The 23,325-nt window shown below is 38.4% G+C and overlaps 2 protein-coding genes across 4 annotated transcripts in view; one reads left to right on the top strand and one right to left on the bottom strand.

Annotated features, from left to right (window-relative positions):
- CLGN (calmegin) overlaps positions 1-6,609 on the top strand; it is a 46,474-nt gene extending 39,865 nt beyond the window's left edge. The window contains exons 12-15 of the mRNA XM_055317015.1: positions 950-1,075; positions 1,300-1,459; positions 2,481-2,581; positions 4,592-6,609. Coding sequence (XP_055172990.1) covers positions 950-1,075; positions 1,300-1,459; positions 2,481-2,581; positions 4,592-4,672 — 468 coding nt within the window. The 3' untranslated portion in view covers positions 4,673-6,609. The remainder of the gene's footprint in view (positions 1-949; positions 1,076-1,299; positions 1,460-2,480; positions 2,582-4,591) is intronic.
- Positions 6,610-11,073: 4,464 nt separating this feature from the next.
- Positions 11,074-23,325, bottom strand: part of SCOC (short coiled-coil protein) — a 41,783-nt gene continuing 29,531 nt past the window's right edge. The window contains exons 1-4 of one of the 3 annotated variants that reach the window (XM_055316988.1): positions 20,951-21,033; positions 14,762-14,833; positions 14,347-14,430; positions 11,074-12,676 (exon numbers count right to left, since the gene is read on the bottom strand). In XM_055316988.1, coding sequence (XP_055172963.1) covers positions 12,534-12,676; positions 14,347-14,430; positions 14,762-14,783 — 249 coding nt within the window. In that variant the 5' untranslated portion in view covers positions 14,784-14,833; positions 20,951-21,033 and the 3' untranslated portion in view covers positions 11,074-12,533. Of the gene's footprint in view, positions 12,677-14,346; positions 14,431-14,761; positions 14,834-17,286; positions 17,490-20,950; positions 21,034-23,325 lie in introns of those variants that run through there. The other 2 variants (XM_055316987.1, XM_055316986.1) reach the window with 2 other exon arrangements.

Genomic DNA, 23,325 nt, shown 5'->3' with positions numbered 1-23,325 from the left:
GTTGTCAATTCAAGGCCGAAGTGTAATAGTAATCTAAATAGTATTCTTTATGAATTTTAACTACTTTTCACTTAGAGGAGTACAGAGAATTTTAAAATTCATTATTATTATGTTCAGTGCTTTTTTACTCAAATCTTAACACTATTTACAAATATTTCAACACAATGCACCTTGGAGAATATATCTTTAAAATCAATTACTATAAGAAAAAAATACCTTACATTTGGTATCTTTGGACAAAAGCCATCAATAGAGTAGGTAAAGGGGTTTTCATATGGAAACTTTTTAAATTAAAACATTTAATCATTTTAGATTTTAAGAGAAACAGTTTCCTCACTGAAGGTTGCGTGTGAAATTTGTTAATGAAAAGGAAAACACCATAATTCCCAGGTTGATCTTATTAATAAGTTCTTTAAAAGTACAGAATGAATTATCAGAGCATTGTATACATCTAAATGAAGGAGTAGTTCTATCCTTAAGCTTACTAAAAAATAAAATTATAATTCTTGCTGGTAGGTTAGTGATTTCTACCTATGTAGTAACATATCTTCTGCTACAAAAATCTCAAACAGTGATACGTACTAATAGAGTTTAAACTGTACAGTATGTTGGGACGCCTGGGTGGCTCCACAGTTGGGCTGAGGGCGTGATCCTGAAGTACCAGATGGAGTCCCGGGATTGAGTCTGCATTGGGCTCCCCATGGGGAGCTGCTTCTCCCTCTACCCATGTCTCTGCCTCTCTCTCTGTGTCTCTCATGAATAAATAAATAAAATCTTTAAAAAAGAAATAAACTGTACAGAGTATAAGATGGGAAAATATTTTTAGCCTACAAGTTCATCACTCCTTAATAAACACCTGTGTAAACTAAGTTGGCTTTTTTATAGGCTGTATTTCCTAGTGAATGTTTATAAAATCTGAATTTTATTTTTATGCTTATTTCTTCTATAGCCTGGTATATTTAAACAGTTAATGGCAGCTGCTGAAGAGCGCCCATGGCTTTGGCTCATTTATTTTGTGACAGCAGGGCTTCCAATAGCATTAATTGCTTCATTTTGTTGGCCAAGAAAAGTCAAGGTAAAGAAATGGAATTTTCTTCAATGTAAAATAAATGTCATAGTGTTTAGGAGTTCTGTTGAGCAAGTATAGACGCAATAAGCTAAATGTCCTCTAGGTTTTTACTGCTGAGTCACTGTATTTGATATCAGTTGTTGCAAAACAAAAACAAAAACAAAAACAAAACCCTTTTAAAAAATAAAGCTTTGCTTTTACTAAAAATAGCTTATGTTAAACTACCACAGAAAAAATATGAAGATTCAGAGTATAAAAAGACTGACATATGCAAGCCACAAACAAAGGGAGCACTAGAGCAAGAAGTGAAGGAAAAGAAAGCTGCCCTGGAGAAACCAGTAGACTTGGAAGAAGAAAAAAAGCAAAGTGATGGTGAAACTGTTGAAAAAGGTAGGATAATGATAGTTATAATGGGGACAAAGGTAGGATAGTGTAATAGTGAGTTATAATGGGGACCCTAGTTCATGAAAAGAGCAGAGTATTTGGTAAACAGTAGCTGTTACACTTGCTTATTGTCAAATATATACCATCTGAATCCCCATGAATCCGCGACTTTGGCAAGGAGGAGTGAGTAATGCCCCCCGCCTGGGTGTTGTACCCTGAGCAGCCATCCTGCTTACAGTTCTTGTTTTCTAGGAAGAGTTTTAAGAGCAAGTATGAGTCCCATGTGTTGTAGCTGTTTGCCCGGACTTTTCTTGCCACCAGGAATGTAGGTGAGATGGGAAGTACAGACAGCACAGCCTCTAGGAGAAGAATAGGTTTAAGGCCAGTTAATTGTGACCATAAAATCAACACCAAGTCCTTTAGTGACTGTTTATTCATCAGATAGTTTATCTTATCAAATGAATAATTTAATGGCTCAAAAGAACTGCTAATCATATGTCTCCTTCCCACCTTATACTAAACTCCTAAACATGTTAGAACTGAAGAAGTGAGGTTTTTGGTGGGTCTTGCACTCATCTAGGTAGAAGTAAAACTGTTGATGTTTGCCAGGTGTCCCAAGCCAAGCTCCAGATTGAGTCCTTACAACTGAAATTATGTCTTAAGCACTGTTTTTAACTTCATAGTTGATGAAACAGTTGACTTAAAAATCATACTCTGAAAAAAAATTTGGACATATATATATTTATATTTGTGTCCATATACATGCACATACATACATACATGCTTTTTGCATTACATGTAGACTGAATACTTAAGAATTTCTTAAACATGTCTCTTCCCTCAAACATAATGATTCATTTACAAAATGTTATAAAATAATATTTGCAATTAATTTTTTAGAAATTTCAAGTGATAGAAATTGCTTTTAGATATTGGAATTTAAATAAATCTTCCTTATCCTATTTATGCTTCTCAGTAGCAAAATTTTAATGCAAGTCTTTGCCTGTAATAAAAATCTGTATTCTAGAAGAGGAAGCTGAACCTGAGGAAAAGAGTGAAGAAGAAATTGAAATCATAGAAGGACAAGAAGAAGGTAATAAATCAAATAAGTCTGGATCAGAGGATGAGGTAAGCAGCTCTTTAACAGAAAATACACTAGATTTTATGTACAATTATCCATGAAAATTTATTTTTTTTCATGAAAAATTATTTTAATCAAAACAGTCTGGTTATAGAGAATATTTTTCACGGCCATACTGTGCAAATATTGGCCATATTTCTCCCAAGTTTTCATAGGTTCCTGCATATTGTTTTTAAAATGTATCCATGAAGAAGGCGAGGGCAGCCGGGTGGCTCAGCGGTTTAGCGCTGCCTTCAGCCCAGGGCCTGATCCTGAAGACCCAGGATTGAGTCCCGCGTCGGGCTCCGTGCATGGAGCCTGCTTCTCCCTCTGCCTGTGTTTCTAGCCTCTCTTTCTGTGTCTCATAAATAAATGAAATCTTAAAAAAAAAAAAGGACAAGAAAATACTGTAATTTTTATCATCTTAATGCCTAATGAGAAACAGTATAAAGTAAGCCAGGGGTTTACAAAATACAGAGAGCTGCATCTGTAAAAAATTATGACTGTATCATAAAAATACTCTCTTGAAAATTGTAATAAACAGACCACTTGAATATTTAAAAGGTAATTCTGTTTATTATAAGATGATTTTCTCTTTACCTATTATAAAAACATTCTCATGGTCTGAATAATTTATTGTCACATTTTGTAATATTTCATTCATTGGGTAGTTGATTACTATCTGCCTGATACGGTGTTTTTTTTTTTTCTCTCAAATCTTTAATAAACTAGTTTTTCCATTACCTTAATATGTCTACGCCTTCCTGCATCCTGATGCAGAACTTTCCACAGTGCCCGTTTTTTAGTCAGTTATTACGGAATCAGAAACCATCCAGGATGTGTTTCAGACCCAGAGCTTTCTCCTTTTGCCCAGGAGAAACCTATCGAAGGCCCATTCTATCTGCTAACCGTCAGGGGCTACATCACCCTACCGCGGTCACCATCCTCATCACCCTTCTTACTCAGTGCTAGGTTAGGGTAAGAGCACAGTTTTGCCTGTGCTCCTGTACGTGATGACATAAACTTTCTGTTTTATCTGTTTGAAGAAATCTCTCAAATTTTGTTTTATTGTTGTTGTTTGTTTTCTAAAGCTTATTCAGTATATGTACTTGGTTACTGGTCTTAATTGCTTTGTGAGTTTTTAAAGGGGTTTTGGGGGAACATTAGTCTGAATGTCCATAATAGAGGAAGCTGAGTGAAGATGATTTCCAGGACAGAGTTTTTAAACAGTCATAGTTTCACCTGTCACTCTTAATAATAATACTTGCAATATCGATACTGATTGATATTGATTGCAATTTTGAAAACTTGCAGTATTCATTTGAATATGTAGTTATATTTTGCTTCATAAGATATTTTGTGTACCTTTTTCTGTCTTTGTCTTTTAGTCTTCTTATATGTTAGGGAGTTAAAGTAAGCCAACTTTTGTATAGTATGACCTTGAAAAATAATAAAAACTATCTGTAAAATACCATACAATACCTTCATTATTTCGTTTTGTTACACAAGTTTAACTTATGTACGAGTGCTTATTGGATAAGGAAAGAAAAAACCCAAACTATAAACGTGATGTTTCCTTTCCCCTCTCCTAATTTTCTCAAAGTACCATGTGCCAGAAGTTCTGAAAAAGTCTCTGCAAATCTAACTCAGCAGTTCATTACTTATAGAGCTATCACGATGAAGTTAGTGTTTAAGATCCCACAGTGAAAAGATCATCTAGCCCTGAATTAACCAGATTAAATTCTAAATGATAAAATCATGAATTCAGTTGTTAGTAGTATTCCCTGTCAGAGACATATTTGATAAGCAGAGTTATTCTGAAAATGTAATCATGCCAAAAGGTGAGCAAAATAAAACACACTAATTTATGTATAACACTTTTGATCAGCTTCATGCATTAAAGACCACATGTATGGTAGCATTTGTTAGAACTTGTATTTTAGAGGATAAGAAATCTGTTATTTACTACTATTCACCCATTGTATGAAAACAAGTATTTGCACAATTCTTTCTTCTAGATGAGAGAAGCGGATGAGAGCACAGGATCTGGAGATGGGCCAGTGAAGTCAGTGCGCAAAAGAAGAGTACGGAAGGAATAAACTATATTCAAGTATTTTTAATTCCTGAGCGAGATACTTGGCATTCTAAAATCAGTGTGCCAGAGCTGAACTTGAGTCAGTCTGCACATGTTTCTAATATCTAGCAATGTTATTCTTTTAGACACTTATTTTAGTCTTTCTTTTCAGGAAAAAAAAAACTTTCAAGTTACCTGGTCTTTGAATTTAGAGTAAAAAAGAGGGACATGTTACGTATCAGATTTAAGAGACTAATACCATTAGAAGTTACCAAATTTTAATAGTTGGAGAAAGTTTTGGTTTGTACAGAGCAAAATAATATGCAGCTTTGCTGCTGTTGGAAAATCAGTTATTGGAATTTCCTCTTAAACAGCTATACAACAATATAACTGGTAGTTCTATAATAAAAATGAGAGTGTGTTCTGTTGTACAGAGCTAACTGCAATAAAGTTTCTGTATGGTTGTTTGACTCTATCAACAATTTAAAGAGTTGTATGTGTCCCCATTTGCTTAGTTGTGTCAAATTACAGTTATGACCTATTGTTCACTTAAATTATAGATTTCTTTAAAGAGGTGCTTTGTTGACAAGTCAGCAAAACAGAAATGTCTACGTGTCATTCATAGAATCACTGGTTAATAGTGCAGCATATTTTACATTTGAATTCAAAGATAATAGGTTCATCACAATATAATGGTGTACAGATACTTTTTAAGCTTTTATAATTGCTTTATGCCAGAAAGGCTTACCCTACACTCAGAAGATTGCTTATGCATACGTTGTTCCTGAAAGTAAAATTTAGATATTTTTTCTTCTTTAAGTTATACCCTCTTAATAGGTAAAGTATCAAGGGGGAAGCTTTAAATTATTTTCTCTTTCCTGGTCATTAAGAGATTCTAATAGCTAAGCCATCAATCATCATGCTTTGTATTTTTTATCTTTTTTCCTGACAAATTCAAATCTATTCTTAGCTTCAAAGCTGCCTCTCAGGTAGATAGTAGGTATTTCTCCTCTTTTTTAAAATAGTTACCAGAAATCACAGAACTACATTATAATGGAGCTGTGTTATTCCATTTAAAATATTTTAAGAACTTTTTATGTTTGGGTAATAGGCTAGACCCTTTGGAAGGGGATTTGAATCTTTGAGACCATGGAACTACTTTGATACTATCTAGGGAACTTTACACCAACTACTGGGTAATATTTTGGATTTCTTTGTGTGCATATACCCTCCATCCTTGGGCAGGCTCCAGCTCCGTTCCCATACAGCCTGCTCCCTAGCAGTACAGTTAGAGCCCATGTATAAGGAAAATGAGTCTCGCGCTTCTCTTTTTACTTACGTTAAACCAAACAGCCAGTAATACTATTCTCTCCTTATTTCAGAAAGTGAATTGAAAATAAGTGCTTTATTCTCATTGCTATGTACCGACTTCGTAATTGGTGGTGGAAAATCTTAATAGTTAACCATATTTTATGTTTATTTAATACTAACTGAACTTTACACATCTTGCAAAGGCTCCCTTTCTTGCTTTGTATTTGGAACATCCAAATGAGCTAGACATATTGAGTGATTCTAGAGGACACTGTTTCTGAAGGTAAACTACTTCAAGAGATAAATCCTTAATTTTATGGAAACCTTTTTGCTTGACAAGTGTCTTGTATGTGAACATTTTTTCCTATAGATTTATTAAAGTTTTTTTCTTTTTTTTTTTAAATTTTTTTAAAGTTTTTTTTCTTTCTTGGTTGCAGATTCATTTTACTTTTAGTGTTTGGTTAAACTCCATGAGCTTGCACTGGTAAAATCTGAGCAACCTGTTTTGCCAGCGCACTGCTACTTCCTGTGGATGGACCCTCTATGGATGTATCACGGCTGATAGGTTTAACCAAAACGTAAACTTTTATTTATATAAGTACATATGCTAGATCCATGTAGTAGACAAAGCACAGTCTTCTTAATAACAAGCAAAATTCTTTTACCTTTTCCTTTTACCACCCTATTCTGTTTAAAATGACTTAATTTTTATCCTTTTCTCTAATAAAGGAGAAAAATAAATGTATTTTGCTTTTCTTTATTTTAGTTGGCCTTTTCAGGGGCTTTTTAACTTGACCAGGCTAATGTAGCTTCCGTTTTCTTCAATATCTTTTTAAGATAGCCTTGCTTCCATTCCTCGTTTCTCTAGGAATACCCATATTACTAGAATTAGTAGCCTTTTTGAAGTGTCAGGCCATGTTTTTGAGATACAGGATGGAACTGCTTAGACCTCATAATTAACCACTAGCAGTGGGTTTATTGTATCTTAGAAATTTAGAACATTAATCCAAAAAATAGTTTTGTATTCGACAAAACCTATTCAGAATAGTTAAGACATAAATATATTACACTTTAGGCATGTACAGTTTTTCATTCTCTTTGATCATGACTACATATTGACGTTGCAGGAATTAGGGATGCATATCACATAGCTACTATCTGGTAACTACTTCAGTCTCTGATGTAAATGAGTGATAACATTTCTACTTAAGTTTTAACAATCTCATCCTAAGTTTTAGCTCTCATGCATTCCCATATATGATGTCCGTGAAGAGTTTTGGAAATAAAATCCTTAATCTGGCATGTCAGAGGATGTAGGCTGATGAGAGGAAATGTATCTTAGAGTGCAGTTGGAGTTTTTCTCTGGAAATCCAAATGCATGCAAGAGTAATGGCAGTTTTAGAGAAGGTGGGCAAATGGATTATTGGATTATTTTAACCCCTAGCATAGTATCTTACCATGTAGTTGGAGTTTGTTAAATGAACACAATTTTACATTCTTTGTAAAATTTGGGAATATTCTCGGTTTTTTTTTTTGTTTTTTGTTTTGTTTTTTTATTCTCAAGTTTTAATAATGTAAACACTTGGTAAGCCATCTATAAATAATATATAAAACCTAAAACGAGGTAAATACATTATACCAGTGTTTCTACTGCATTACTTTACTTTTGTCCTCACTCCTCACCATCCATCTCCATTATAAGGGAAATTAGATCCTAAGGCCAACAACATAAGTTCTTGTTATGGTAAATTTGTGTTTAAACACCATGAAATCTACGATTTAAGAGAAATAAACTGTAGTTGTTTTGCAGACAGAGTAGCTAAGAGGCTGTAAAGTCATTCTCTCTACCAATTCTTAAATTTGAATGTAATCACATTTTCTGTTCTTTCGTGATTTGCAAATGGTCTTAACTGAAGTCATCTCGGTCTTAGCTGGTAATTGATTATTTCAGTGCTGGAGAAGTGTCTACGGACAACCACTAGAGGGTGTTAACTCCAGACAGGGAGAAACTGCCCGGGCAAAGTGAAGAAAGATTTTACTTTCTTCAGATTTAAGATGGTTTTGTTTTGCCTTGGACCACAAAGTTAGTTTTGGATTCTGTTTTCTATTCTATCGTCTCGTTTTTCTTTTGGAAAAAAGGGCAAGATCAAAGGGAAGAGTGACAGACAGGAATAGAAATGTGACATTATCAACTGGTAGGGGTTACATGCTTAGATGATTTTGGTTATTTTTCTGCACACATTTTTGTTGCAAAAATCAAAAAGTCTGTGAAAAGTTGCAGGGTTTTCATGTTTGACACCAAAATTCATTTGGCAGCCAAACCTGACCTCTCTGCCGGGCCTTTATCGTACCTAGTATTAAATTCATCTATTTGCTATGGAAATGTTAATGTATTTGATTATAGGTGCTTCTCCAAATCTTGTTCGTAATACTTTGTGTAATATGAAAAATTCTAAATTTTGAAACATCTGGTCCCAAGAACTCCAGATGAGGGATATGATCTATAGTTAACTTGCTATAAATAAAGTCCAAAGGGTATATAAAGAGGACAAATTCTGGATGGAATGCTATTATCAGTATTGAGGGGAGTCCTACTGGGGAAGAGGTGGTTTAGGAGAGAAGTGTGCTGGTTTTCCTGCCAGTCATCATTCCACCAGCATTTAGTGCTACAAGTATTAAAGAAAAAATTGATCCTGACCCTTGTTAAACAGTGAGGAAGACTTTATTCTACTACAGGAGGTGCCCAAGACTGTAGCAGTAGGGCAGAGGTACTTGGATCAACTCCAGAGACAGCAAAGACAACTGGGGATTTAAAGTCAATTAGCAAAATCCAGGGAGAGGAAAATTACTAAGAGGAGACATCAAGGGTAGAGGGATGCTTGCTAAACTGTTTTCACCTTGGCAAACCAGGGTGATCAGATGCTGAGAGTGGGGGGGGGGGGTCTTTCTAAAGTGACTTAGCAGCGTTCTTTCGAAAACTGGCATAGGCCAGAGAGAGGGCCTATGATGAGGTCCAGGCTACAAGGCTCAGAAGAGCCTGGTTGAAGTTTGGTCTCGGAGAGAGTCTATGTCAGATGCAGTCCCTGTGCATACAGCTTACCCTCTATATTTTTTTTCTTGCCCTTTTTTTTTTGTAAGAATTTATTCATTCATTCATGAGAGGCGGAGACACAGGCAGAGGGAGAAGCAGGCTGCCTGCAGGGAGCCCCACGTGGGACTCGATCCCGGGACCCAGGGTCAGTCCCTGAACCTAAGGCAGACACTCAACTGCTGAGCCACCGAGGCGCCCCCCCCCCCGTCTATATTCCTAATACAGAAATTGATAGCCTGAAGTGAGATGCTGAAGGAAAACAAAATGTATATATAGCACGGGTTTACCATTCACATGACAAGCAGGTGGGACTTGTATTTCAGGTCACATTTTGTCACCCACTGAGTTGATAGCTCTATGGGTAGCAGTTGGAAAAGTCAGAATAAAATGAATTGCCTGGTCCTTGATGTTTTTAGCAAGACATAACATGAAAGAAGTGGGCAGTCTCCCAAGCAGAGAGGAATAGAGAAACATCAGCTATTAGGAACTCCAAAGGATGAGAAAAGCCAAGTGCTTTTGTACCCTGAATAATAATAATAAAAAAGTCTGATTGTCTTCTTTTTGAAGTGTGGGAGGCTGCGAGGGAAGCCCAGAAAGTCCTCTTTGCCCCTTGTTAAGCCAAAGGGATCCACCCCCTGCAGTGATGAGCTGGGTGTAGCGTTCCCAGTGCAGTCTTCCTTTCAGTTGGTCTCAAGGTAGCCTCCACTGAAGAGAGGCAGGGTTCTGGGACAAGGAAAGCACACTTGGAGAATTTGGTCTAGAAAAGTGCTCTGCTCGATTGTGATTCCTAACATGTGGAACTAGAAACATAGAGAACTTTTGAGGGAATTTTACTGCTCAAGAAATGTGAGCTTGGCCCTAAAACAATGGGCACCAAGCTCATGCCAGCAATAAGTGCACTGTTTCCACAACTCCCATACAAGGCACACTCCCAGCCCCTACTTCAGATAGAGCCATGGAGAGAAGTGGGTAAGAGTGAACTTTGCAGAGTGGAAGCCACTGAGGGTAACAAACAAGGGAGTCCCTTGCCAGGGAGCAGGATCAGGGTCTGATCAAGGTACTTGTTGCTCCACCTTCGGGGACAGACTCTACTCAGGGTTTCCCAGCAATATCCTACAGTTGATTTGAATCTTTGAATCAATACATGTTTCCCTTTATTCCATTTTCCAAGTTAAGAGTTTTTATTTGGGGTTCCTGTCCTCACCACCCCATTATAAATGGGCAGAGGAGAGGGTGAGACCAAATAATTTGCACATCAGTTTAGAAGTTGTCAGACTATTAGAAGCCACATCTATAACTGAGGGACCTTGTCGGAGATCCTGGATTTTGAGTTGAATCACTAACTGGTTAAGAAGGGGTTGGGTATGTTCTGTGTGGGGGAAGGTTGTGCACAGAAGCTCATTAGCAAGAGAAGAGGGCTGCGGCTGCTAGTTGCTAGCAAAATCCTCTACGTGCTTTTATGGTGATAAAGTTGTAGCTGGAGTCGGTGGCTTCCAGCCAAAGACATCTAGATGTGACTAAGTCTCTGTACCATTGGAATGTAAGAAAAACCTATGTGCCATTTCCGGGGAGGCCTGACCCTTACAACTTTGTATGTGTCCCATGCGGTTTCTCTGAAAATGAGAGATCAGAGTGCTTTGGAGGCCATGGTTGAAGATGGCAGAGCTATCCTCAGCTCATGCCCCTGAATCATTATGGGAATAAAGCCTGCTAGTCTGCAATGCTTAACCTCAGAACCGTTAGTTGGGAGAGAAACTTCTGTATTATTAGTGTATCTCTTGTTATAGGAGCTTAGCCTAATCTAAAAATTACAACCACCTTTCCCCTGGCAATCTTGGATCTTTTTCTGAATTCTTTTATTTTAAAATTTATGTAAAATACCCCATAACATTTGTTTAATAAGAATATTTCCCTACACATACAGTAACTGGTATTTAAATAAGATATGCTAGTCCCCCTGTGGCTTTGAACCACCCCAGATACACCACTACACCATTATACACGCCACAGTTACTGTATTAACACACACACAATCTCTGAAACAGCTTTTTATTAAACAGCAAAGCAAAATTGCAACACAATTTTAAATGTTTGTAAATTAGGTCACAAAAGGGATGCAAAATATTTGCAGTATAACTATTATATTCCTACAGCTAAAGTCATTCATTGAATCTTACACCAATACAAACATATTATTCCATGATTAAAAGTAGCCCAAATCTAACGACCAAAACTATATTAGTGGACGTCTTTACCTAGTTAATATTTTAACATTACTTCCGATACTAATTTCTTACCAAATGGAATCTACAAACTAAATTCTTACAAACTGTCAAAGGGTGACTAAAACTCTGCAAACCAAGCAGTTAGGTTTACAGAAAATTCTGGGATAAGTAGTGAGATTAAAATACTGAGAAAATATCAATTAGTATACATGTAAAACTCCCTTTTATTATTCATGATTCTGATACCAAAACACTCTTCTAAAGGGATTTTGCAAAAGTTGATCTGCTGGGTGCTACAAATAAATGTTAAGACTAAACTCTGTAACTGTTCTCTTCTACATGTGGTTGACATAAGGTTATTCACATTTAATCTACCTTCTTGTGTGTGTGTGTGTGTGTGTGTGTGTATCACCCAAAATACCTAGTCTGTGCCAGAGATCACACAAATCTGGAGTAAAAACATTTGGAGTTGGTTACTACTGTTTGCCAAGTATCTTCCCATCCTATTAATATTTTTCTCAAAATACTCTATTCCAAACGTATAACCACAGAGCTCATTTTTTTCAGATACCAAGTGGGGTTATTTTGTGCAAAAGTTAAGTTTTTAACCAAACCTTCCCAATTTGATAATTCAGTTGCAAAGAAAAGTCTTCATACTTATAGCCTCTGTTTTCAACTGATGAAAGAAAAATCAACAACCCTATTACTATGACAAACCCTAACTGAGAAAGTATCTTAGTTAAGTTTCAACAATTCAAGCTCAGGTTACTCTCACAGATGATTAACTATTACCTTTACAAATGTGAAACCAATTTTTTCCTTAGAGGAAGGGAAATGAGAAGGAAGAAGCAAATGGAGAAGAGGCACAACATGGTGGGCAGGGTACATAAAGCTGTGCGTTCAGTACATGATTTTGGTCACTTTTCACAACACGGTGGTTCTTGTATCTCTTATGCTTATAATAAAAGATAGTGCTAAACCTATAAATCAAATTTGATAAAACATTCATCTTCAAGTTTCATAAATATATGCATTTCTAATTATAAAGTCTCTACAATACATTTGCACATTTTCATAGACTAACATATTATACACAAACTCATGGAAGTCTTCTGTTATGCTCTTAATTTTGCCTATATCTGACATCTTCATAAATATTCAATTAAGCCACAAACAAAAGTACTATAACTTTTTAAATCTATCCAAGTTTTAAAGAAAGATCAGCAGCAATTCCATGAAATAGAAGGGATGTCAATCCCTTACTTTCTTTTGCTTTTTGTGTCAGTTGTTTGAAAAACACTAGAAGCGGACATGAGGTTTTCTATATATTGTCCAAGAACTTGGTTTTCTGATTTTAGCTTCAGATTTTCTTCCTTAACCGCATCTACTCTTGCAGAGAGGTCTGTATTTAAAAACAAAAAAAGCCCATTATCAATAAAATGATGGCAATGACTTCATATTATAAAATAAAGATTCATTCTTAAAAGAAAACAATCTTTAAATTTTGTTTTTAAATTCAAGCAACTTTAGAAATTAGGGCAAACAAAGTAAACAGTGCAAATAAATGACCAAAATTCTTAAAAAGAGATTTCACATTAGGCTAAATGTTATTCTTGGTAAATAGCATCTATGTTGAGTAGTTATTTCCTAAAATTGTGATTTCTATACAGACTTGGTTTTTAAAATGTGAATTTTGATTCATGTCTTATCAACATAGAAAAAAAACTGCATCTTTGTTAGAAATGCTTTAGAAAATGTGGTAGGCAAACACACAACTCCAATTATACACTGGATATAGAAAGTTTCCAAGCAATTGAACATTTTGTATTTTTACATTAGCAAGAAATTCAAAAGACACAGCTCTTAATGATCAAGTAAAACATTACCTCCATTCATTCACTGAACAGCTAAGTACTGCGTACCCTCTAGGAGCCAGGCACGGTTCTAGAGGCAGTAGTAACAAAAGCCCTTGCCCTCACAGAGCTTACATTCTAATGTGCATGTAGGCACGGTGCATCTAGGGGGCACCAACCAAGTAGGGGTCAGGAGAAAAAAAGGATAAAAATCAGAGGAAGCAAAAGGGAAGTTGCTCTATTATACAGTATAGTCAGCAATAGCTATAGCTATTTTGGTAAAGGAACTGACCAGAAATCTAAAGGAAGTGAGGGAATGAGCCATATAGAATGCAAACACCTAAGGGAAAGACATTCAGAGAACAGCAACCACTAAGACCCTGAGTAGAAGCTTGCTGAAAGAATAGTAAGGAGATCCGTGTCTGAGGTAGGATGTATGAGGCGGAGAGTGTGACATGACTGACTCTGAAAGGAGGTAACGGACTTCCAGAGAGTAACCTGGCTTTTATTAACTGTGAAATGGGAAGCCAGTGAAATGACATGATCTGCTCACTCTGCTATTAAAGAAAGAAAAAAAACCCACAACCTCTTAATTTTATTAAAACCCAGATGTTTCAGTGGTAGTATTTTGTGCAAGACATTTAGGAAATGAAAAAAACTCCTATCAATTCACTTTTAATCTCTGAAGCTAACATACTCCTTTAAAGTAAAAACTTTAGTATAAGCTTTATTATTATTTTTTAAAGATTTTATTTATTCATGAGGGACACAGAGAGAGAGGCAGAGACATAGGCAGAGGGAGAAGCAGGTCCATGCAGGGAACCCAATGTAGGACTTGATCCCAGACCCTGGGATCACACCCTGAACTGATGGCAGGACGCTCAACCGCTGAGCCACCCAGGCGTCCCAGTATAAGCTTTATTAAAATGGACTCAGTAATAACACAGTGCAGGGGCTTAAGAGAGACTCTCATGTAATAAATAGCATTACATTAAACCCAGAGGATGCATAAGAACACTATTTGACTTTCTTATTGAAGCACATCTGTTCTTTACAATCATTAGCCAAAGCTGCAGGCAGGAGGGAAAAGAAACTATTGATATAGACCTAAAGTTTTATACTTTTAAAAACTGGGGGCACACTAACAAAATTTAGCAAAATAAATGCTTACAATTTCAGCTAATTAGATATTCAAGAAAACTACAAAATGGAAACTAACCTTCAAGTGTGTGTTGCAGTTCCAACACTTGGTTAATAAGTCGTGTTTTTTCCTCCAGTTCCACCTGATTTTCAGCATCAACTGCTGTAATACAAAGGTTCAGATTTACTATTAACATTAGGTACCATTTGTGTCATGTAGCACTTAAAGATATACAAAATATTTTGCATTCATTATCTTACTTGAACAAGAGCCCAACAAAGGAAAAAGTTAGATGCCCACAAGACAGATAAGGACACCAAGGTGGAAGAAAAATTGTTTTGCCATTACCAATCCTTTCTACAACTAGGTAAGATATAAATATTAGTCAAATACAAGCTTTCTAAATATTGCTTCCTGTTCTTTCCATTGCTTAATTAAACCAAAAGCATCCACAAAACCAGGAATACACAAAAAAGGAAAATAAAGAACATACCATCCATGTCGGCATTCATCATCTTGGGTAACAAGCTTTTAGGCCTTGGATACAAAATCCTTGATGAATGGTCTGCAATAAGAGTTAGAAAGACACATATACAGCAATAAAATATCACTGTACATTTATTAAAAGTTTTAAATGGAAATAATGATCAATGCTAGCAAAGTTATGGAACAAATAAAATATTAGACACAAATTTTAAATATGTATCTTCTCTGAAAGCAGTATAGTAACAAACTAGATTCATAAAAACATTTAAATATTTTTTACTAAGCAATTTAGCTCTTGGAAATTTAGCCTAAGGAAAATCACAAAGAAGGAAAAAAATTAGATACATAAAATCTTCAGCTTTATTTACTACCCACTAAATTGGAAACAACATGGACTGCCCATTCAGAGTCCATTCAGAGTCTGGTTAATTACCGTAGTTTCTATTCAAGAGGCTATACTCTGGTTTCTCTTCAGATCGTATAAATCTGTCTATTCAAGTGGCTACTAAAAATAATTATGATGACTATAATAACATGGAAGAATGTTTATAAAATTGTGTATTTACTGAGGTAAATTATGTAAAGTATACATAAATACAAATAGCAGCAAAATTAAAACAGCTCTTATGTTAAGGATGATGACAGGGATGAAGACCAGTCTCTCTAAAAATATTTTTCATTATTAAAGTTTTACTTTACATATACTGTTTAATACTTTTTAATTGATAAAGTTCAAGAGAAAAATACGAGTTATCTGAAACACTAATACGGGATAAATGAAAAATATCAACTTGTTACTTCCTAGTTAATTGGGATGTGAATAAGAATATAAATATGAACATTTTATTGTTTCTATAAAAGCTTCCAAAATATTGGGGCACCTGGTTGGCTAAGTTGGTAAACGTCCAACTCTTGATTTTGGCAGAGGTCATGATCTCCGGGTGGTGAGATCCAGCCTGATGTCAGGCTTCACACTTAGCACAGTCTGGTTAAGACTCTCTCTACCTCTCCTTCTCCCTCTCCCCCCTCACCTGTAGGTACAATCTCTCAAAAAAAAAAAAAAAAGGAAGAAAAAAAGTTTCCAAAATACTAAGGCAATAAAATTCCTGTGAAACACGTTCTGCTCTATAGCTAACATTCATTTCATAGTCAGTGTGCTCAACATTTTAAGTAAACCAGACAGATTTGGTAAAGCAATCTAATCTACTCACTGAAGCAGTTTAGACCTGTTAATATTGTTACTCTTTCTACAAATTACTTGCGGAGTACCTACTATATACCAAGGCGTTCTTACGCTTCTATATGCTAACTGGTGGAACCCAGACATACTGAACAAGGATATCTACATGCTAGAACTCGAATCACAAGAGTTATCAGTGTATTGAATATTCTCTCACAGTTAATAAAACTGACACTTCAGACACTGGCATGAACATGGAGATAAAATGCTTAGTGTACGAATGTATAAACTCCCTTTGAAATAAGAGATCACTTGTTGGTCTAAAGAAGCAAGACATTAAACATCCTTTACATGGCATTATTAAAGAACTAGCTACAAATGGTATAATATTGACAATGTTTAATACATCTACTCTGAGTCTTCTAGAATCTTTCTATTTATCTAGCATTAGATTAGATAGATTTATCTAGCATTAGAGCATTATCTAGCTCTTCCTCACACTGTTTTCACATGGTTTTAATTCTCAGCTTCTTTGTACTTCAGAGAAAGTTTATATGTATATTACATATTGTGTACATATTACATATGTATAACGCAGATGTAATATATATAATGTGTACATATTGTATCACATACATGTGTGAACTTTCTCCGAAGTACAAAAAACCTGAGAAAACCACATGAAAAAGATGTAATACCGGGCTCCCTGCATGGAGCCTGCTTCTCTTCTCCGCCTGTGTCTCTGCCTCTCTCTCTCATGAATAAATAAAATCTTTAAAAAATATATAATTACATATATATTACATATTATAATATATAAACATATATTAATATGTAATATATATTAGTATATCTACAAACCCAAGTAGACCGATTACTAAAGATCTTTTCAAAAATTCTTCAGATTATTCAACTTACTATATTTGGAGACCACAGTCAAAAATTATCCCTCTCCATTCAATCAACAACATATCTCTTTATAATTGAAGAGGAAGAGTGTTAGCAGTGAAAACTTTATTTGGCACTTGCCAGAGCAAAGAGCACTTTTCCTTTTTTTTTTTAATAAATTTATTTTTTATTGGTGTTCAATTTACCAACATACAGAATACCCAGTGCTCATCCCGTCAAATGCCCCCCTCAGTGCCCGTCACCCATTCACCCCCACCCCCCGCCCTCCCCCCCTTCCACCACCCCTAGTTTGTTTCCCAGAGTTAAGAGTCTTTATGTTCTGTCTCCCTTTCTGATACTTCCCACGCATTTCTTCTCCCTTCCCTTATATTCCCTTTCACTATTATTTATATTCCCCAAATGAATGAGAACATACAATGTTTGTCCTTCTATGACTGACTTACTTCACTCAGCATAATACCCTCCAGTTCCATCCACGTTGAAGCAAATGGTGCGTATTTGTCGTTTCTAATGGGCGAGGAATATTCCATTGTATACATAAAGCACTTTTCCTACCAACCACAGACCCGGCTAACACAGGTCTGGGATGGATGACATAGGCAACAGCCCAAAAGCAAAAGCGATCTTGGGAGGACTCAGCAACAGTAGTGTCTGCAGCTTGGCTATTTCGCCTGCTAAATAATGTACAAAAGTGCTTCAAATTTCTAATATTTAGTGCTTTTAAGAATACAAGCTAAAACAAAATTTTCACGACAGCTGAGAAAAGCTATACAGAAGCCAAAGCAATCGTACGATCAAAGCAACCGACTTTGAAATCAGGTTTAGTATATGGATGTGGTGTACTTCTTTTGCCTATGTTTCAGTCTAACACTGAAACCCAAAAGTCTTCTACAAAAGCAAAGTGTTCCAAATTGATCAGTGTCATAATGAAGCCAGTTTCTGAAATTTGGCCACGTGTAACCCAAACCATAGAAAATCTTTGTATGGTTTATCAATAGTCTGATTTCATCTGAAAAAGTGAAAGAAAAAAAGGCTGAAAAATGGAGAAGGGGCTTATTAGAAGAAAAATGAAGTTTAGAAATACACACTGAAGATGGGGGTGGAAACAAGGGCACAAAAGCCTGGCTGGCACAAGAACAGTGCTATAGGATACACAACACAACCCAAGAGAATACTATTCACCTCACAGCCTGTGTAAGATTGCACCCTAAGGATTGTACAGTGCACAATCTGCCCAACACTATGTGGCTGCCCTGGGCAAAGCGTATTTCATGACTCTCTAATAAAGCAGACAAGAGCATAGCCAGCTGCTTCTGTACAACAAAAAGATGAGTAGCAATTTTCTCTTATTCCGATACGGTTAAACAGGCTGGCCTCAAAATGCTATTCTTATCTATATTCAAGGTCTTCCAGGAAATTTAGACTAATAAACTGATTTATTTATATATAAGATCAGAAGGTTCATTGAGCTCTTTATATCAAAGTATTTTAGCCACAGATTTTATTTTCTTTTAAAATAAGATCCTCAAACCTCACAATGCCTACATTAGTACAGTACTATGTAATAATATGCACTTAATACCAGATGAAGTTTTTCAGCTATAAAATCCTTTTTTCAGTCTATAGTTGCTATTGTATCAATCCAATTTTATGTGAAATTTGCTTTTAAGAGTTCACTTTTGGGGTCCCTGAGTGGCTCAGTTAAGTGTCCGACTCTTGATCTCAGCTTGGGTCTTGATCTCAGGGGCCTGACTTGACGCTCAGCATGGAGCCTACTTAATTAAAATAATGAGTTCATTTTCAATTCCTTCTGTTCCTGGACATAAATGCAAAGCCGATGTGAAAAGAAAATCCAGACCAAAGTCTCTCAAGTGTGAGAACATTGAGTGTGGGATATTAAGGCTGATCTCTTTATCCTAAAGCTGGAAATGGATATATGGCTGTCACTCTGTCAATTCTGACCGAAGCCTAGGTTGGATCTCAAACCTTCTTCAAAAATCACAGTAAGTCTTGGGGTCTATCTTCATCTAGCCTTGGTCAGCAGAAGAAAATCTAGAATTATTCTGATAATTTAAGTCCAGGAAGCAAAAGGAACGGAGAGAATAAGGGTTAAGAAGTGTGACAAACATCAGGATGGACCCATTTTCCATGCTCACACACCTGTGACCAAAGACTACTGTTTTATCAAAATAAACCTTTATCAGGCAGCCCGTATGGCTCAGCGGTTTAGCGCCGCCTTCAGCCCAGAGCGTGATTCTGGAGACCTGGGATGGAGTCCCACATTGGGGTCCCTGCATGGAACCTGCTTAAGCACTCCCTCTGCCTGTGTCTCTGCCTCTCTCTCTCTCTCTCTCTCTCCTGTGTTTCTCATGAATCAATAAAATCTTTCAAAAAAATAAAATAAACCTTTACCTTCCCTTCTAGTACCTTGAATAGTACCAGTTAAGAAGCAGGTTCAAAACAAAATAATTAAGGACCAAATGTATATTACCTGGATTTAAATCCTAGCTCTGTTATTTATAAGCTCCGGAACCCTGAGCAAGGTTAACACCTCGGCCTCAGTTTCCTCATCTGTAAAATGAGGGTAAGAGTATGTACCTCATAGTTTCGTTGCAAGAATTCAATGAACTGATCTATAGAACGTGCTTGCAATGGTACCTCATGGGTAGAAGGTATTCAATAAGGTTAGCTGGTATCTTCTCTTCCTTTTGGTTCTAACTCAGGCCACAAAAATCATCTGATCTAGCGGCCCACCTTACAAATAAACAAACTGAGGCCCAAGATCACAATGGCTTACCCAAAGTCACAGAAGTAGTCACCGGCCAGGCCAGGACTACCCAGGCTAGTTTTCCCACCGCACCACCACACCTAAGATTTTGAGACTGTTTCCTGACATCCATCCAACCTCAACCAACCAACTTTTCTGCATCTAAAACTGATTTTCACGTCACCCACTTACTGGTGAACGAGTAAGGCGACTAAAATGTCATTGTTCATTAATATGCTAAATGCTTCACGGATACTACTAACTCATCAAATCAGCACAAGGGCACTGTAATTTATATTTGTGGATACCGCCCCTCAGAGGGGCTATGCACCTGCCTTAGGCTTCACAGCCAATGGTCTGTACCAAGATGCTGCAGGCGGGTCTAACCATGAAGTCTGTAAAGTCCCTGGTTTTTGGCTGTTTTTTTTCCCCCCGTTGTATGATGCAAATGCAGCCCTCATCTAAAAATCGCCAAATTATTTTTTCCCCGCCATCTTTGACGTTAAATTCCCTTGATGTTTCACTAAGCAACTTGAAGGTGAATTTCGTCCCATTCACAGCTGCAGCAACTTCCAACGTGGGTGTGTCCGTGCAGGCCTGTTCAAGTTCTCAATTGCTGTGGTTGGATGAATCCAGTTTCATGGCCCGGGGCCAGAGAGGACTGGAACAGGGGGGCGGGTGGGGGGGCAGCCAGATCCCCAGAGCTCGGCGAGGATCGTGGTGGGTTCAACCCCCGAGGACCGGCACAGCCCTGGGCGCTGGGGGGGCCAGGCCCACGCTGCCGGGACCGCGGCGCAGCAGGTCCCTAACATGCTTACGTCATAGGAGTGGAATGGATACATTGTATAACTGAAGTCCAGCCTTTCCGAGACGCAGCCTCTTGTCTCCTTTTCCAACCGTTAACTCCCCAAAACTTGCTGGGCGGGACCCTTGGGGGAAGCCCCGGTGGAACCTAAGCTGGGGGCTCCGTCCAGCACCCCCCCCCCCGCCCCGGGGCGCCCGCTCCTCCCACCTGCCCGGCTCCCGGCAGAGCAGCCACCGACACGTCCATCCCGCCCAGACGCCCCTCCGCAGGCCCCGGTGCCTCGAGGGAGGAGGCGGGAGAAGGCGCGGAAGGCCCGCCTCGGGGACACGGACAGCCCCTCCCCGAAGGCACCCCCGGCCCAGAATGGGAGGATGGGGAGGCGGCTGCGCAGGGGGCTGCAGGGAGGCAGGCCTCAGCATCCCTCATGCCCAGGCCCTCGGCCGCTCCTCCCGGGCCCCCCGTGCGCCGGGCCGCGTCCAGCCCACCCCGCCCTCCACGCCCTTGCGCTTCCACTCGCCCGGGGCCAGGCCCTCACCTGCCGTCGGAGGCGCCGGGAGCCGGAGGGAACCGGGAGGACCGCTCAGGCCCCGACGCCTGGACCAACTGGCGCCGGCAGCTCCGCCCCCTGAGCCTACAGAGCATGCGCCGAAACCGGAGCCCCGCCCCGTCCCGCCCCGTGGCCTACCAATCCCCACTCGAGAAGGCACGCCTGCGCACTAGCGGCACGACGCCCCAATCGTCCTTTGTCAAAGCCCGAGGATCCGCCTCCCGCCCTAACAAAAGGACGTGGGCGTCCAATCAGGAGGGACGCTGCTGTGGGCGGGGCCGGGGGAGCGGCAGCCAATGACAGTGCAGGAGCGCAGCTGGGCGTGAGAGAGCCGGTCCCGTGGGAGCCGCGAGACGCGGGTTAGAGACCCAGCGCGGAGAGCTCTGGCCGCTGTCGGAGGGAGGTTGGTACCACCGAGCGCTGAGGGGGAGGGGAATCATGCGAATTGAAGAAAAGGGCACTTGCGGACACAGTAAAGAGAGCCGGTACAGGACCGTGCTACCCCAATTCTAAAAGCACACTTTTTCCCTATTTTTTAACTTCCCAAATCGGAAAGTCCCTAAGTACACCCCTAGTGCATTGTTGCCCTTCACCTCCTTTCCAAGCGATTATTATTAGGTCCATAGTGCAGTTGACCATTTTTTTAAAAAAATATTTTATTTATTTATTCATGAGATAGACAGGCGGAGGGACAAGCAGGCTCCCTGCAGGGAGCCCGACGCGGGATTCGATCCCAGGACCCCGGGGTCACGCCCTGGGCTGAAGGCGGCGCTAAACCGCTGAGCCCCCCGGGCCGCCCTAATAATGCTTTAGGATTGAGAAAATATCCTAACAGGACTTCGGTGTGTAGCTCTTTCGCCCGCCTTACCTCATTTTGATTCTCACGGCTGCCCACGTAACGGGAACAGAAGCTTAGGAATAAATGTCTGGCTCAAGGCCGTAAACGCCGCGTGAGATGCTGCGGCCAGGCTTTGGGATGTCATGTAATCCGGCTTGATGGTGTTCATTGACGCCTAGCACTTGAGAGGAAGCAGCCTCCTGCTTGTGTTTTATATTTGTCGAGTGCAGGATAGTAATACTGTATCATTTTGGCTTCAGCACGTTCTCCTGAGTTGTGGACAAGAGCCTGTGTCTCCCTGTTTCTTGATTTTTCACTTCTGGTTCCATTTGGTGACCCACTGCCTTAATCCATAATATATATCCTTAATCCAATATATCCTTAATCCAATATATATCCTTAACCCAATATATATATTAATACATATTATATATTATATTAATATATTATATATATTATTAAATATATTATATCTTTAATCCTATATATAAATATATATTCCTTCTCTCTTTTTTTTAGTTCAACTTTCTTTTATTAAGAGTGAGAATGCATCTAGATATTTTTGCTTCACATCTGGTAAAGTACAATTCCACTTAAACTTATTTTCCTTTTTTTCAACTATTTCTTATTAACAAAGTCAACCATAAAGCAATTCTCATTAAAAAGTTAAGAGCTGTAAGTGTGTCAGGGTTTTTCAGAACACAAAGGTTTGTTCCAGAAAGCTGGAATATTTATAGTAATGAAACTAACTGCTGATCTCATATAAAAACACAGCAGCAAACCCAAATGACGGAACAGCTGCTGGAGCAGATTCACTAAGTGATGGGAGGACAAGTCACTGTGGGGCTTTCTAATGGAGTTGTGGTAGCTGGTTTTTACACTAATGATGTGAATCTGCTCAAACTTTGTTCTTACTTCAAAAGCGTCCACCTTCACCACTCCGACGTTTGCAAGAATTAGGGTGGAAGAGAATGCTACTGTTACTGCATATGCAGTAACAGAACACACACACACACACACACACACACACACACACACAAATCTTCCATTCAGTATTTGAGAACTAGACTTTTGGCGGGAACTCTGACACGTAACTTGAGAAACTATACTAGAATGCAACACAGGACCTAAATAAATGGAAAATTAAAAAGAAAGGTCCGGTGTCTATCCAGTAGTGTCAGAAAGGGAAACTAGAGAGAATGGCTGTGAGCTGTTCTCGAAGAATAATAACTGATAGTTTTTCAGACTTGTGGAATATTTGAACGCTCAGATTCAAGATGCACTTATTCTTGAGCAGGTTTAAAGAGTTCCTGATCAAACTGCAGAGTACCAAAGAGTAAGAACTATTAAAAGGGACTTCTTTTGTCATTGTTGCTAGAGAAGGCTTTTTAAAAAGTAGAATAAAATATATATATAACGTAAAACATTTACCATCCTAACTATTTTAAAGTGTACGGTTCAATATATTTGCGTTGCCATGCAACCAATCTCCATGACACTTTTCATCTTGCAAAACTGAGACTCT

Source organism: Nyctereutes procyonoides, unplaced genomic scaffold (assembly GCF_905146905.1).
Source record: "Nyctereutes procyonoides isolate TBG_1078 unplaced genomic scaffold, NYPRO_anot_genome, whole genome shotgun sequence".
In the NCBI taxonomy this organism is placed as follows: Eukaryota; Metazoa; Chordata; class Mammalia; order Carnivora; family Canidae; genus Nyctereutes; species Nyctereutes procyonoides.
Note: the sequence above shows the minus strand (reverse complement) of the source record. Positions and strands in the feature narration are given on the sequence as shown.